The 16,780-nt window shown below is 39.3% G+C and overlaps 1 protein-coding gene across 1 annotated transcript in view; it reads left to right on the top strand.

Moving 5' to 3' along the window:
• The first annotated feature begins 511 nt into the window (after positions 1–511).
• LOC117375957 (transducin-like enhancer protein 1) overlaps positions 512–16,780 on the top strand; it is a 47,647-nt gene continuing 31,378 nt past the window's right edge. Inside the window, exons 1-4 of the mRNA XM_033972348.2 lie at positions 512–1,269; positions 2,644–2,744; positions 8,278–8,341; positions 9,186–9,230. Of these exons, the coding sequence (XP_033828239.1) occupies positions 1,246–1,269; positions 2,644–2,744; positions 8,278–8,341; positions 9,186–9,230 (234 nt within the window). The 5' untranslated portion in view covers positions 512–1,245. The remainder of the gene's footprint in view (positions 1,270–2,643; positions 2,745–8,277; positions 8,342–9,185; positions 9,231–16,780) is intronic.

The raw sequence follows: 16,780 nt of genomic DNA, 5'->3' as shown, positions 1-16,780 counted from the left end.
ATAACCACTTACCAATTACTTAAGTCAAGTTGTAACCTCAAGTGATCTCATATGTGTAGTTAAAATAAGCAGACAACCATTGTCACTTCATGCAAATAACATAAAATTGCCTGACCCAAAGAACTGTTATCCCTTATCCTAACCCTAACCACTGCCAATTTTATTAAACTCAACCACAACCCCAAGTGGATCTGTAACCCAGTTTGAAAATTAAACTCATATTTATTGTCAAAATAAGCAGAAAACTACACGACTCAGACATCCTCCCCCTTTAACCAAGCCCCCTGGGTCGAAATGCCTAGGATTTAGTGAAGCTTCGTTTTCATTGGTCAATTTCAACGTAGCTCAACGAGGTCAACCGGCTCTGGGCACTTTCCGCGTCGCTGATTGGCTGTACGATAATGGACCCACGTGGAGCCGCGAGTCCCATTGGTCCAGAGACGTTTAGGGGGCGGGTCCAGTGTGTCGGTTAGCCTGAGAGCGTAAAACCGCGTGAGAAAGTTGCCATTGAGGTAAAGCGAAGCTACAGGGAGCAACGTATCCGAGAGAGTAGTTGTTTTCAAGCCAAACGCGGGTTTATTTCTCGATAAATCTGCTTGGAAGTAGATGAAAACACACTGGGAACTAAAATACGTTTGTTTTTTTTAAATGGTTGGACGCCTCGACAATTGGTTCGACCGCAGCATCGAGTCAAGTGGGGACTCTTCAACGCAATTAACTTGTGTGGATTTCCGTTGACCTTACCGAGAGCACTTCTTTGTGGTCATCGGGCTTGAATTTCTCCTTGTTGGCTAGTTTTCTCGTATATCTTCTTGGGAATATATCGGATTGTACACAATAAACAACACCACGGTCGCTGGAGAGTGGTTGTGCTGGGGAGGCTTTTCATTCTTCACCTGGTTCCTACTACTACCCTCCTCCTCCGCTTCTCCTCTCGCCCCCAGCTAATGAGCCGTTTCCCGTGTTTTTCCGGTTGATTTACGACTACCGCCACTACCGCTGGAGCAACACGAAGCGGGAGTGGAGCAAAGGGGGTGCACAATTCACATTAATCGCTCGTTAAACTCGGACGGAGCATCGGGGCGGTCAGTTTGGGTTGGAATTAACGAGGGGAAGCTAGCGTGGACCATAACGGCGGATGGATACTTCCCGGTGGTCCTCCTCTTCTTGAGTGTCCCGTATTCCCCATTGCGCGTTGTTTTTCTGTCCTAAAGGAGAGTAGTTCATCCTCCGCTGCTGATAACCATGTTCCCCCAGGGGCGCCACCCGGTAAGACCCCCTCACCCCAAACCCACGTGTCCAATGCAAGGCTCGGGGCCGAAATTAGGCCATTGTACATATTTTTGTGGACGATTCAGACAGTATAAGCTCTAGAAAGGATTAAAGGTGCACTCTGTAACTTTTCAGATGGTGTGGAAGGTTCCCCATCTGCTTGTCTTCATATAGATGTTGTTATTTTGCCAAGAATGTTACATAGTATGGCATTTAACTTAATTTAAATTCTTATCTTATCTTTATTTTATTATAAATGTCAATTTTTAATGAATTGATACACTTTTAACCTGACCTAACATCAGACTATGGTGATTGGAGACTTTTATTGCAATTACTTCGCTGGCTTACCATGCACTTTCATGCAATCAAAGGTGTTTTATTGCTCAAAACCTTGAAAAACATGCATTGTTATTGTAAACTGTGAACGGGGTCGCCTCTTTAGATTTTGACTGTAACTTGCCAAGCAGGTAAGGCCACCAGACTCTGTGGAGATGGAGAAGATTAATGCCATACTGTGTAACATCCCAGGCAAAGCTATAAGATTTCCACCAGCCTGACCAGTTGTAAGCAATAGAATGTAGACGGAGGCAAATAATAAGTTGGAGACAAGTATTTCTGTAATGGGTAGTTTCATATTCGGGTGGCCTTAAAAGCTGTAATGTAATAACTGTTTTGCACCATGTTCCACTCTAAATGCAGAACCAGTTGTGTTCAATTAGTTTGTATGGGGCGGTTTAGGTGACCAATAGGCATGCAATGTGAAATGACTTTGCAAACAACGGAACTATTACCAAAGATTGAGAATCTGCACAAAGGCTGCACAATTTTGCAAAATCCCCATTGGGATTGTGATTCAATTTGCGATTATATGTTTAAAAAGTAGGATTGTGCTCAGAGTGAGTGAGTGAAACTGAAATATGAACTGCAAAAACTAAAAACAAGAATGCCATGTAATACAGCATATGTTTGTAGAGGTCTAAGCTACAGGTGCAGCTCTATTAAACACTTTTCTTAACATGTAGATGGAAAATGGTCCAGCTAGCTAATAAAGATTTTGACTTTAATGGCTATCATCAAACTATGATAAATTACTCTGACCACTTCCTATTGAAACCCTTTACTTGAGACCTCTTATTTAGTTTAAATATCGGTACTACGTGTTTACATCCTGGTTTTCCACTTGATTATTAGCCTGCTCTTTCCGGCCCTGCTATCCGAGTTTCATAAAATGTTTAAAGTCTGTAATAATTAGAGGTTGTTGACATGGTTTGGTGTTGAGCCTGGAGCTAGAGGCACCAGATGCACAGAGAATGACTCATAACAAGGAACTATCATTTCAATAAGTGCTTGTGTGTGTTTGTGTGTTAGACTCCCCACCAGGCCCCAGGGCAGCCCTTCAAATTCACCATCCCAGAATCATTGGACCGCATCAAGGAGGAATTCCAGTTTCTACAAGCTCAGTACCACAGGTGGGTAATGATATATATTTAGTTTGATGTGCATCTTCAGTATCGGTGTTTCCGATTTAATACAGGAGACTATGTTGAACCCTCCATGATCTAAATTCACCCATTGTGTCAGCATCACCTTTTTAACTAGTATTTTTTTGACAAATGTAGTCTCTTTTATAAGTAAGTGACATTTATACTTCACAAATTGAAATAGATTTAGTAATTGTAATAAAAATTATTTGTGTTGCCATAATCTTAACAAAATTGATGGGAAACACCTATCTTATCTAATTGTGAGTTTTCTGACAGGTAGTGATTAGATTTGCAATGCTGGTTCTGTTTTTCTATCAAGGTTCATGTTGCAGTAGGGCTGTAGTCAATTAAATAAATTCTTGATAATTTACTATGCATCCACAAATCGGCTTCATCAAAGTGGGGTGCTGCTGGCAAAAGCTTTCAACATTATTAGGATCTTGTGTAAAAACAGCTATGTACTAGGGCTGTCAAAAGTATCCAAAATCAGATACTAATTGATACTAAAACTAATATTGATGCTAGATACTCACTTGAGCAAGTATTGATACTAAAAAAGTCACATTCACAGAACAAGATCTCATGTCACAAGATCTTGCGAGATAAAATTGCCACAAGGTTGTGCACACATGAGAAAAATGATCTTGTGAGATTTTTTTCTCATGTGTTTACATTTGGTTTGGATTACATATTAGTATACATAAATGGCCCACTATGGAACCAACCTGGACGACTGAGGGATTACACGGATATAAGACCACGTGGCAGTAAAAAAAGAAAATGCAACCATTTGATGTTAAAAGTCACATGCTGCCGTTTATATAATGTTTATTATTATCATCGTGGCATTGAAATCTGCATTGCGTATTGAGTCTATTTCTTAGTAGGCATGGGCCAGTATTGAAATTTGGTGTCAATTATCATGGCCAAACGATTGTAGCACGATAATGATTAAAGTTGCTGACAATTTTCTGGAAGTAAAAATGGAGAAACCAGTTTGTTCTACACATTCTCAAGATAAAATGATGATTGTCTTTGTTGGCAATTATCACAATTATATAAAATGTGCCATGTACAATAATTGTCTTTTTTATCATGATCTTGTTTGTTGGCCCATCCCTATTCCTTAGAATCAAAATGGACTTTGAAATTTCAATATTGTGAAAACCCTACTGTGTACTAGTAAACACCATCTTCCGAAGTAAAAATGCAGGTTAAATAGTCCAGTGCCAAAACTCCAGCTAACTCACTCCATGCATTATCATTTCTGCTGTTGTCCATATCCTTGTATTTCTAATAAAATAACATGTCGACTAATTAAAAAAATTACTCCATCAACCAATTAATCTACGAAATATGAACAGTTAAATACAAGAATCCATTTTGGCATAAGGCGTGTAGAGGTCTAAACTACAGCATGACAGGTTTTATACATCCTGCAACCCCAAACAGGCATACACCGTAACACTACCATTTGCTACTTTGCCATGACATCACACTGGGGTTGTATACATTTATGTCTATGCCGAAATGTTCAGCAGTTATTATGATGGACACAATGCACACATTAACAAACGTTGACAAAATACTGGAAAAAATACCAAATGGATTTAAACAACACATTTTCAGGAGCCTATGAACAATACGAGTGTTCATGGTTCTGTTTAGGTATTTGGTTTTCAACAAAAAAGCTGAGAGTGACTAACTGAAAAACAGTTGGCTCATGCTAGCTAGCTTTTGACTGTAAGTTTATATGTGAGAGACTTGTTTAGCAGCACACATTAGCTCACCTGTTGTAGTTCGAGTTTAGTCAGTTTTTTCTCATCAGATTATGTTAAAATAAAGATCAGATTAAGGTCTAACTTGAGTCAGAGCTTCAGACAGAGCAGTGTGTACAGTTGGCGTCACACCCCCAGACATGGTTGATGACATCAGTTGCAAAGTATCAATTATCCATTTTAGAGCTGGTTTCGATCTAGTATCATCTGTACATGTATTCCTTGAATAGTCCTACTTTAATCCTGATTTTATTTTATTTTTTTTAATTTTTATTTTTTTTGGCTAAGGGTGGGATGATTTTTTATTTCTTTTTTTTAAGTCACTAAAACATCAATTACCATACAATTTACAGGTGTCTGAGCGATCACCCTTGTTTTTTTGCTCCATGTGAAATTAACAATGACTGAATAATAAATATGTCAATTATATAACTCTTGACTGTAAAAAAACCCCACATGAACCAACCTGAGAAAGCCCCCAGAAAAAGTATATGATAAAGGATATGCTGGCATTGCAGCAATCACTTGTGCAAAATGCTATTTAGCTAGTGCTAATCTGGCTATAGTAAAGTCGACATTATTCGTACGAATCCAAACTAACACCAGCTACATTCAGTAGTTTATTTCACATGGTATGTTACTTACAATGGATATTTTTGGCTCAAGTTTGTCAAACAATGCAGGATGGTTGTCTTGCAAATGTACAGTTGTTCGTGTTTGCCCTCGGAGCCACAACTTTTTTCGGCAGGCTCTGCAGATTGGTGGCTCATCGCCTTGTTGGCCTTGTCTTTCAAAGCCATGATAATTCCACATATTAGACTTTACCTTCTTAAGTGGAGAATATAAATGTGTGGCGTCATCTGGATGCAGATCCACTGCCTGCCCACTAGCAGTGACAGTGACGGTAGAGAAGAACCATCCTCAATTCAGAATAGGCACAGAAGCTAACAAGTGGGCAAATATGAGAATTAACATCTAAACATTGTATTGAAACCAGAAATATGAGGCAGTCTGGTGCCTTAAAGGCGATTAGTTGTGTGCGATGATCATGATTATTAAAAAATGCCACAAACTATTAATTGCGGACCTTTTGTATCGTGATTAGCTATGTTATTGTATATCGTCCCATCCCAAGTTTTGTCTTGACGGTATGGGCATAGTACACAATGATGAGACTTGTTCATTTTAAATCTAGATATTTATTTTGGGGTAATGTTTGTTTGTTTTCCTCACAAACTGTGTGTTGCCAAAAGACACAGTGGCAGTAAGCAATTGCCAGATTGTATCAGCAACTTTATCTGCTGCTCCAATTAGTCCTGAATTGTATTTTATATTTCCTCTGCTTTTGTTCAGATCTGGTTCTGGTCCTTCTTTAGACTTAGTTTAGACCTGGTTTAGTCCATTTTCATTGACTTAGCATGGACTATATAGAGGTAGTATGGTGGACACTGTTAAATTGCTGTTAGAAATATAATTTTATATTGTACTATTTCTACTGGGATAGATGAGCTAAAGAGGCAGATGGTTATTTACACTGTTAGACCTAATTTACAGTACATTTAAGTGAAGAAAATACATTTGATTCTAATTTTTCCAAAAGGGAAAAGTGAATATGTGAACTGAACTATAACATTACTTCAGTTTCTTTGCTTTTATGAGAATTAATGGGAATCTTTATTGATTTAGTCTTTGTTTGGTCGTTGATTAATACTATAATTCTAGTTTAGACCTATTTTAGACCATGCTTAGTACTTTATCCTGAATCAGTCCTGGTTGGTCCAGCTCCTGATTTAGTTTTTGTTTAGTCCCTTTTTAGCACCAGTCTTCCTAGTTTAGACCTAGTTTAGCACTTTATCCTAAATCACCTGTGGTTTAGGCTCAGTTTAGTTCATATCCTATTCATTCTTGTTCATATTTTAGTTCTTTACTCCTAGTCTAAAACGGCTCTAAACTAAGTCGTTTTTCCTGAATGAGGTCTGTTTTAGAATTTGGCTGGCTCATGTTCTGATTTAGTCCCTGTTTAGTCCTGGCTTAGTACCAGTTTTAGGCCTTACATGTGGTCTGTACCTGCCTGGTGAGGACTGCTAACCCAAACACAGATGCTAGCCCTGTGTTTATGACCCGGTCTAACTTTCTGATTGTCGTCTCTGGTTTAACATTAAAACTTCAGCCAGACCACAGTCATTCCCTTCACCATAAGGAAAACAAGCCAAGCCTCAGCCACTGGTCTAACCCTGATCCACACACAAGCACAGAGCCGACACATGCGGTGGGCAGGCTCTGCGGTAGGTCTGTCTGGATGGATGGAATAGAAGGGAGAGAGAGAGAAGGGAGGAACAGAAGGGGAAGGAAGGGAAAAAGAGGGGGGGGAAGAGAGTGGCAGGGACTGTAGAGGAAGAAGGAAAAGAGGGAGAGAGAGGGTAGGAGACAAATTTAGAGGGGGACAAGGCAGTAGAGAGAGGGTTGGGGGAGGGTATGGAGGAAGAGAGAGAGAGGGGGGTGAGAAAGGGAGAGCGTACGGAGGAGAGGAGAAGTGTGGGCAGGCAGAGGGTGAGTGTGAGGGAGGGGGGGAGAAAGGGATGGGGAAATAAAAAGTACGAAATGAATGAGATGGGGAGAAAAGTGACAGGAGGGGGGTTGATGGAAGGATGGAAATAAGAACGTGTGGGTATAAGGGGAGAGAGGAAAAAGTGCAGTGAGAAAGAGATTTGGAAAAGGAGTGAAGAGAGATGGAGTGGAGAAAGGCAAAGAAGGAGAGAGCGAGAGTGGTGTGTGGGCTCAGTGTTTCATAAATCACTCATTTATTTTCCCCTGTGTCTGTGAACAAAGCTGCAGAAGTGTATACAGTAAAGGCCCAGTCTGTGTATGTGTGTGGACAGACTTTACAATTACAGGGGCTGAGGTTGCAACAGGTGAAATTCCCCAAATGTTTACAATGAGTGATTTTTAAAGGGCCCATATTACACAATTTTCTGATCTTTGTTATAATGTTGTTTCTTCATCAAAAAACATACTTGGAGTTGTTTTGTTTCAATCACACACTTTTTTAACACACAAACCCTGCATGTTTAGGCTGAGTTCTTTTCTCAAAACAGAAAACACTTGGTTCCTTGTGATGTCATGTGATAATACAGAAAATGCTCCACTGTGTTTTTAAATTCCATACACCTTCAACAGAATAATTTGGATAATTTCAGCCCTGGGACAGAGCACAATGTGGAACACAACACTTGGAACTTTGGAGATGTAGATAAACTAGTAATAAAGGTTTACGCACACATATGTAAATGAAACAAAATGCAACTCCAGGTGTTCATTCCAACATTGCTAAAAGCTCACAAGAATGAATATTGCGTAATATAAGACCTTTACCTAAATATTCAAAAGGAGGTCAGGACAACGTAAGGATACATTTTATGGATGGTCCAGCACAGAGTGGAGTTTTGCCATGACTGTGAACCTAACAACACTGCGCAGGCTAACGTGCACTTCCTAATTATCTTACAATAAAATGATCTATAAATGGATGCAGACAGCACACAGTATTTCCTCAAGTGCTGTTTATGCACTATATGTGTAATGGGGCAAGACAATTTTTCCTCAAATACATGGGAAAGAATTGTGTACAAGACCTTTATTATAGTCTAAATGGTTTGATTACCAATATAGGCATGATTCAACAGCAAATGATCTATGTTTAATTTTATTTATACTATTAAAATGTTCTTGTCTTTTTGCAGTTTGAAGCTGGAATGTGAGAAACTAGCCAGTGAGAAAACAGAGATGCAGCGGCACTATGTGATGGTAAGATCCGCCTTAAAGACACACTTTGTAACTTCCAGTGAAAGGTCCACCACCTGCTCATCTCTGTGGTGATGTTATTACTGTGCCTGGAATATTTAAATGCATCATTCTCTGTGGAAACAAGCAGGTAATGCCACAAGGCCAAATTGCAGGTCAGATCTGTGGAGAGGTAAACCCGTCTTTTTTTCAAGGAGTTTTTCAGTAATAAAAACAGTAACTATTAAATGCAAGATGTAGAGATATGATGGAAGATGGAGAGCTAATGTCATACTGTGGAACATGAACATCTACATAGAGATGAGCCAATGATGGACCTTCCCTCAGAAAAGTTTCTTCTGCACCTATGCCATATGCCTCTTTGTATCGACCTTGAGAGAAACCGGGCCAACAGTTTACTCCAAACCTTTATTTATGAATGACTTCTCACCAAACTGGAGAGGTGCACCTGCTTTTTGTTCACAGGTGTAGCGGTGACGATCTCATACATGCTAGTGGAGATGATTAGAGTGTCACATTTGACTTTATAATCACTTTGTAATTTTGCGAATAGGCTCATTTTCCTCAGCAAGCTCTGTCAGGAAGCCATGGTGCCGTCAATGTAGGGCAAAGGTACTTGTCAAACCCTCAAATTCACAGTACAAATTGACACTAATGTAAAATAATGTAACCCTGATGTGGTATTGAGGTGAAATTACTGTCTTTTGGGAGCAAGTAAAAGCGGGGAACTCACAGAAGGACTTGACAAACTACTTAGAACAGATCAATAAGAACAGGTGTGGTGGTGGTGATAGTTTGAAATTCTCCATTCTGTATCTTAACCATGTGTTTTTCTATCTGTTTTTAGTACTATGAGATGTCCTACGGCCTAAACATCGAGATGCATAAACAGGTATGGACGTTCTACTCATCTCTCTCTCTTCTTCCACTCCCTATCTCTTTCCTTCTGTCTCCGTCTCTCTGTTTTTCCCTCTCTCCCATCACTGTAAAACCTGATTTATCTGTTGTGTTGCCATGTCCTTGCGCAAATGCATGTTTACTGTATACGTTTATGCGTGTGAGAAGGAAGGAAAAAAGGAGAGATGAGAAGAGGGAGAAGGATAGATGGAAGGGAAGTGAGGAGAGAGGAATAGAAAAGATGGATACAGGTAGATGGAACGAGTGTGTGTCAGACACAGAGGAGGAGATGGTTAAAAGATGGAAGGAAAAGAGAAGGAGAGAGCAAGAAGAGGGATGGAGAAAAGGGGCAAGAAGATGGGGAGGGGGGACGCAACAACGGAAGGAAGAAGAGAGAATAGAAATGGAGGGAGAGGTTTAAAAATATGGGGTGAGAGAACAAGGGGAGGTAGAAACAGTAGATTGGAAAAATGGAAAGAGTGAAAAGAGAAGAGAAGGGAGGAATGAGAGATTTTAAGAAGTGGGAGATGGGGGAAAATGGAGGAGAGAGAGGGGGAGGGAAATGGAGGTAGTTGAAAGAAAGGTAACAAAAAGGATGAATAGGGGGAGGGTGAAGGAGAAAGGGAGGAGGAAGTAGAGAGAAATAGGAGAGGGGGATGAGCAGTAACAAGGTGAAGAGGAGGGAGAATAAGCATATGAGTAGAAAGATAAGAGTAGAAAGAGGAGAGGGGTAAGACGTAACAAGTAAAAGGAAAATGAAAAAGGGAGTAAAAGGAGAGAGGCAAGAGGAGGGGAAGAGAGGTAATGAGAAAGATGCGAGAGCAGGGGGAGCGTGTGTGTGTGTGTGTTTATGGGTGATCGATGGCGCTCTGTCTCTCTCTGCAGTTAGGCCCGGCCGGCTGAGCTCAGAGGCAGATGAATGGCTCTGGAGATTGATTGGTGCTGTCTGGGGGAGCGGCCGCTTTATTACATTAGAGGGGCAGGGCTGGGCAGGGCGCGCCAATCGATCACAATGAAGCCCCGAGTAAGGAACAGATAGAAGGGAGAGGGGGAGGAGGAGACAGGGAGAGGAAGAGAGGGAGAGAGAGAGGGAGAGGAAGAGGAAGAGAGGGAGGCACCAGCACACAGACATAGTGCAAACCCATAACCAGATACATTTGTGATAATAAGGGTGGTTTAATTTGGTAGCTCTCAACAAGAGTGCAGTGATTTTTAGGGAAAAAATCTTGATTTGTCTGACAAGATTTGCGCTAGATTTGCAATTTATGTTTGCTAATCAGGCAGAATTTCAGCGATCATTTGTACCTTTATCCTGTCCAGAAGGATCTGAGAAAATACTGAAATATGAACTGCTAAACTAATAAAAGAAAAAGGTTTCCAAACAACAGGGTTAGCATTATTTTTCTACATTTGGGTAAATAGGGTGCCAGTTTGGAGTCTGCTCAACCAAGTTCTTTCATACTGCCTAGAATGACTGTGGTATATGTGAGTCTTGGCGTTGGTCGGAGGGGCCGACTGCACAGATTGGCAGCCTTGCTTCCGCTGATCTTCCCCCAGGCAGCTGTGGGAATTATTATTACATTTGATTACCTATTAATGACAACCCATTGCAGTTTTGATTCAGTTGTGATTATTTGTACAATCATTTTCTAGATTTAAAGACTTCAAATATTATTAATCATGTAAAAAAATACATGTAAAAATGATATATATATATATATATATAATATATATCTCCAAACAGAGTATTTTCTCTTACACTTATGTTGATTCAGATAGTGACCACCGACAAAAGTAAAGAGTCAAGAGTTGCCATGCAAATCACACAGACTGCATTATTATAAAAACTTAAGCGATTAATTGCGGACCTTTTTGATCATTCCATCCCTAAGGTTGTGGCATTTTTGAATAATCGTGATTATCGCACACAACTAATCGCCTTTACGGTACTAGACTGCCTCATGTTTCCAGTTTCAGTACAATGTTTAGATGTTAGTTCTGGTGTTTGCCGAACTAACATCCATCATAGAAATGAAACTTGTTACCTTCTGTGCCTATTCTGAATTGAGAATGGTTCTTCTCCACTGTCACCGTCATGGCTAGTGGGCAGGCAGTGGATCTGCATCCAGATGACGCCACACATTTATATCCTCCACTCAATAAGGTGAAGTCTCATGTGTGGAATTATTTGAAAAACGATGATTGCCACCAATCTGCAGTGCCTGCTGAAAAAAATTGTGGCTCCGAGGGCAAACACGAGCAACTTGCATGCATATTTACAAGACAACCATCCTGCATTGTTTGACAAACTTGAGCCAAAAATATCCGTTGTAAGTAACATACCATAGTTTGGATTTGTATGAATAATAGTATGTGAATGTGTCGACTTTGCTATAGCTAGGTTAGCGCTAGCTAAATTGCATTTTGCACAGCTGATTGCTGTGATACCAGATACCTTTATCATATCCTTTTTCTACGTGCTTTCTTAGGTTGGTTCATGTGTTTTTTGTTTGTTTTATAGTCAGGAGTTATATAATTGACACATTTATTATTCATTCATTGTTCATTTCACGTGCAGTGAAAAAAAAACAAAGGTGATCGCTCAGACACCTGCAAATTCTATGGTAATTGATGTTTTAGTGACTTTTTTAAAAACTGTAAACCTTGGTTTAATAATTATCGTAATATCATTAATCGCGATTATTTTGGTCAAAATAATCGTGAGCCTAAATTTTGATATTGTCGCATCCCTACATAACTTCATCTTACCCTTTGCTTGAGCAGGTTGAAGATGTTAATTAATATTGCAGCACTTATGTCTGCACTTGTGGCCTGACCCATAATCACAGAGGCGGCTCTTGTGTCCTGTTTGTAATTGACGTGATGTAACCTCCGCGCTGAGTGTGCTGCGTAAATATCTGAAGGACAAGTCAAAGATATGGGCTGGAGATAAGGTTCAATGACTTTATATTCAAACATTACTGCCATCATTTTATAGTGTTGGCTCACTAACTTGGCTGGATTATTCTCAGAGCTTTGCAACAATCAGATCAGTTTTGATGGCAACTCCAGATTATTTTAGGAATTGTCTGGGAGGCATTTTTTTTTATTTTTTTATTGGTAAGCTGACCATACACCGTATTATAAGTGGACTAAGGGAGTGTGATGTCACCCATAGTGTTTTGGTTGCAACCAAATTTAGATCATTGAGGCTAACAGTTGTAGCTGTTATAGGCTCATCTACAACCAGGGATCATTATTGAAAATCGGAGCTTGAAACCAAAGAGCCAATTGGGATCGAGATGGCTGAAGTTGCACACCCCCTTCCACTCGCACTGCTGGTTTGGCGGCGGGCGCTTGGCAATAACGCTGTCAATCAACCTGTTTCTAACACTGCCGGGAGTGATCTCGGGGAAAGCAGGCACCAGATTGCTTTGTTAAACACCAGGACCATGTAGAGCGGGGCAATACAAACATCTTAACATGAATATGATGAGCCTGATAGCAGCAGTTACAGAGAGGGCAAGAGGGGTGACAGTTTTTCAATAGAAAGAGAATTGCAACTAGAGCTTGCTCACTTCCTGTTTCGAATGTGGTGGCTATGAAACTTAAATGTTTTTGTTTTGTTTTGGTTTTTTTTCTAGTGTGATTCCTTCTTTTTTATATGTTTTCTAAAATTCAGTTGAGATAAGTATTTTTCACAAAATTCATGCATAAAAGAGAAAGTAAAAGCATGTTGTTTTTTTATGTTTTTATTGCACTTAGAGAAGGTGACGGGACTAAAGGGAACAGGAAGAAAGGCGATGAGAAAAGGGAACTGAAAAGGTAGAGTGTGAGGGAGAAAGAAAGGAGAGATTGAGGGGTAGAAAAGAGGAAGAGAGGGGGAGATGAAGGTGTAAAGAACAGAATGAAAGGCAAATGAGGGAAGGGGAGGGGGGGGGTAAAAGAGCTAATGAATAAGATGTATGGAAAAACCTCTTATTACTGTGAGAAGGTTTGCATCTCTACAAACCTGGGTTTAACTTCCAGAAAGTTGCATGGTGTTGCTTTAACTAAAATAACCATATATTGATTATTAGTTTAAGATAATTACCAATTCCTTCAGTAATTTGAGTTTTCATTGCAGCCATACTAGACACTTCAAAGAGTCCTTGTCAAATCTAGTGGACACATACTTATACTTGCCATGTTCAGGACTAAACAGACTTCAGCAGGTGACGAAAGAAGGCCTGAATGTGGTTAGTTGGAATCAGTTGATCATGTTATTGGGTTTAAAGGAGTTGTAAAGTTTTGCCTTTGTGATGCAGTAAAAGTGAGTTTATAATCCGCTTTAAATGATGCGCTGCAGATAAACTCATATAAGTTAATAACTAAAGGTGCACTATCTAACTTTTCTGATTGAGGGTATGACACCTGTTTATATCCATGAAGATGTTATTGCTTTGCCTGAAATGTTCCACAGTACAGCATTTAACTTATCAACCTTGGATTTGGTTCATTACAGGTTTTATTGTTTAAAAAAACACTGTGACTCACTTTACTGTAAGACTAGCAGGGGACAGTGACCCTCCATCAGTTGCTTAGTGCACCTTTTTAAATAACTGTTTGAACATTGGAATAGCATAATGAGTATATCAAAAGATTTAAAGTTTACCACCCAAAAACTATTTAGAGAAGGTGGCTCTGAACTGCTATGTGCTGTAAACATGTTTAAAGTGTGTTTTTTTTCCCTACCCTCACTGAATGAATAGTAAGCACTTAAATTAAATCCTAGAGTACAGTGACATTTGGAGATGCACAGAGACATGCAGATGCAATCGATCACAAGACAAACACAGTCATGAGATCATATAAACAGGGTCAACAAAACAACGGCTCCAGACCAACCATTTGAAGTGGATGGACCAGAACAGGATCTGATTGCACCAAAACCCATCATCATAATCTATTGTCCTTAAATTGTTTCCAACAATAAGAGCTAAATAAATAACTTCATAAATTGCTTTTACCTGGATATACAATACACATTCATTTTTTCTTTAAAGTGTGTAGTATAAACTAAATAATAAATCAATAATTACAAGTTTTATCTATTCAAACTGACGTTGCTTATTTGATCAAATAACATTAAGAATTTATCTTGTCTTTTAGTTAGAACAAAATAAGTTGGTAGAAATTGATCGCACTGTGGAACCCTAAAAATATGCGAAAAATATGTTGTTCTCGCAAATGGCAAAGGTTGTACTTATTTAAAATCATTTTCTCTGCCGGCTATACATCCTGTTTCCATAGAGACCCTCTTATAAATCCTGCTAACCCACAAACAAATGCATGTATGGTTATTGGAGTAGTTTAGCAATAAAAAACTCTTTATGATTAGGTTTAAAGGAGCTGAACCAGATTTAAAAGCATGAAAAACTCAACTACTTTGCTGTGGTCCAAAGTTGTTCCTCATTTATCTTATCCTGGTCAGGATGCTGAGAATGCATAAGTTGTGTGCTTTTCACAACTCTGAGGCCAGAGCTGTCACAGTCATCCAACCAACAATTTACTTCCTGAAACTGTTTCTAATTATATGTAGACAGTGGACTTATTGTGACCTCAAGAGCTGCTTATACAATATATATGTACTGGGGCAAGACAGTTTTTGTTGAAATGCGTAGGAAAATATCTGGTACATTGACTTTTACTTTTTGGCAGTGGGCCTATAGGACCATAACAATTTTTACTTTTTAGTTGTTGTCACATTGTGACTTAAAAAAATCACAATTACAGATTAACCAAATAATCTTGACATCTCTTGCCAGGAAAATCCCAATTAGATATTATTCCAAAAATCGTTCAGTCCTGTCTCCTTCTCCCTCTCTCCCTCGCTCACAAACTGTTCCTCGGCACAGAGCAGCCAAAGCTCAGGGCATTTATCAGTAATTACTGCAGCTATCGACCGCTCAGAACAGAGGAAATTGGAGGTGGATTGGCCTGGCTCCTTCACTGGGGGCGAGGGATACTTCTCTCTTTACATTCCTCTCATTATCGCAGTCTAATTTCACCAGCGCTGCTCTGATCTGCTGCTGTTGTTTGTGTGTGAATGTTCAATAGATTGCATTCATGTGACCATTAATAGAGGAGACTATGCTGGTTCTCCATAGTCTAAAAAGCTGAGCTAAAAAATGGAAAAACAAATTATGCTTGTAGTGTATAAACATTTAGATTTAACAATTTTTAATCTGTAATCAGTGCTTTTTTTGGTCAGTAGTGGTAGCAATAAGTGACATTTATACACCAAAATACTGTATTAAATAAAATGATTCAAACATGAAGCACTTATACCACCATAGTCTTATGCATAAACTTGTGAGAAATACTGCGTGACATTATTCCATTCTAAAAATCTCAGTTTAAAGCTGCTGTACCTGATTTTTATGGATCTAGTTGATTTGAAATAGTTTACAGTGGTCCAAGTACTTTTCACAACTTTCAGAAACAAGAGTCTTATCATAATAATGCTAACAGCACACTTCCTGATTCTCTGAGGATAAAATGCGTTATAATGGGATGCAGACAGCACACAGCAGTTGCATTTCTACCCAAAGAGCTACAATCTATCTGTACTGGGGTAAAACAAATACACAGAAAAAAATCTGGTACAGAATTTGATGTTGATGATGAATTTGTCCTTTAAGTGTCAAAAAGTAGATGTTGGGTTAATAGGTCTGTAATTACTTTAGATATTCTCATGGTATATAGTTAAATATTGTCTTTGTTGGAATATATTGTATAGTGTTAACATTTGCAGTTTCAAACCAAAACACAGGCATCTTGTTAACTGAAAGAACTTAGACATGTTAGAGATATGATTTATTTTGGCATATTTATCTCAAGAAATTATTAATATTAATTCAACATTTCCAAACCAAAAACACAAAAACAATGCTAATAGGAGTTTGATGAGCCATTAGGGGCAGGAACGATTTATGCAAAACATGACTCTGGGACAGTTCACACCTTAGGGTATTCAGTGGATTTAACAGTTAGGAGTATCTGTAATTAGTTAACAACTAGGGTGTGTTGGTTTCAGTCTAGTTAGCTTCTCCCTTCAGAAAGATATAAGGCCATGGGTCACCAGTGTCCTGTCAGAACTGAAGCCTCTTGGATGAAAAACATAACGTGTTCTTAAAACTTTTGTTCATTTAACAGAATTCATTTTTTTTTGACATTCAACATTTGTACATTTTCTGTATTTCAAAACCGTCAGTGTCCCATAGAGTTCTATAGACCCCTTACCTCCATCTAAATTCATCACATGGAATTCTTGTCGTGACCACAGCCTATTATTTCTTCTGTCCTGGCATCTCTCTTTTTCATTTCATCCAAAGCTACTGTTCTTCCACTGGGAGACACGCACCTTTGAGTGGTCCACACAAACAGACAGCAACGCACAGGAGGAGGTCATTAGCTTGGGGCTGCAGTTGTCAGAGCAACAAGCGTGTGTAGGCGGGGGGTCCGGGGGAGGCAGACTAACAACCGGCCCCCCGCTGGGTACAT

This window comes from Periophthalmus magnuspinnatus, chromosome 9, assembly GCF_009829125.3.
Source record: "Periophthalmus magnuspinnatus isolate fPerMag1 chromosome 9, fPerMag1.2.pri, whole genome shotgun sequence".
NCBI lineage: Eukaryota > Metazoa > Chordata > Actinopteri > Gobiiformes > Gobiidae > Periophthalmus > Periophthalmus magnuspinnatus.
Note: the sequence above shows the minus strand (reverse complement) of the source record. Positions and strands in the feature narration are given on the sequence as shown.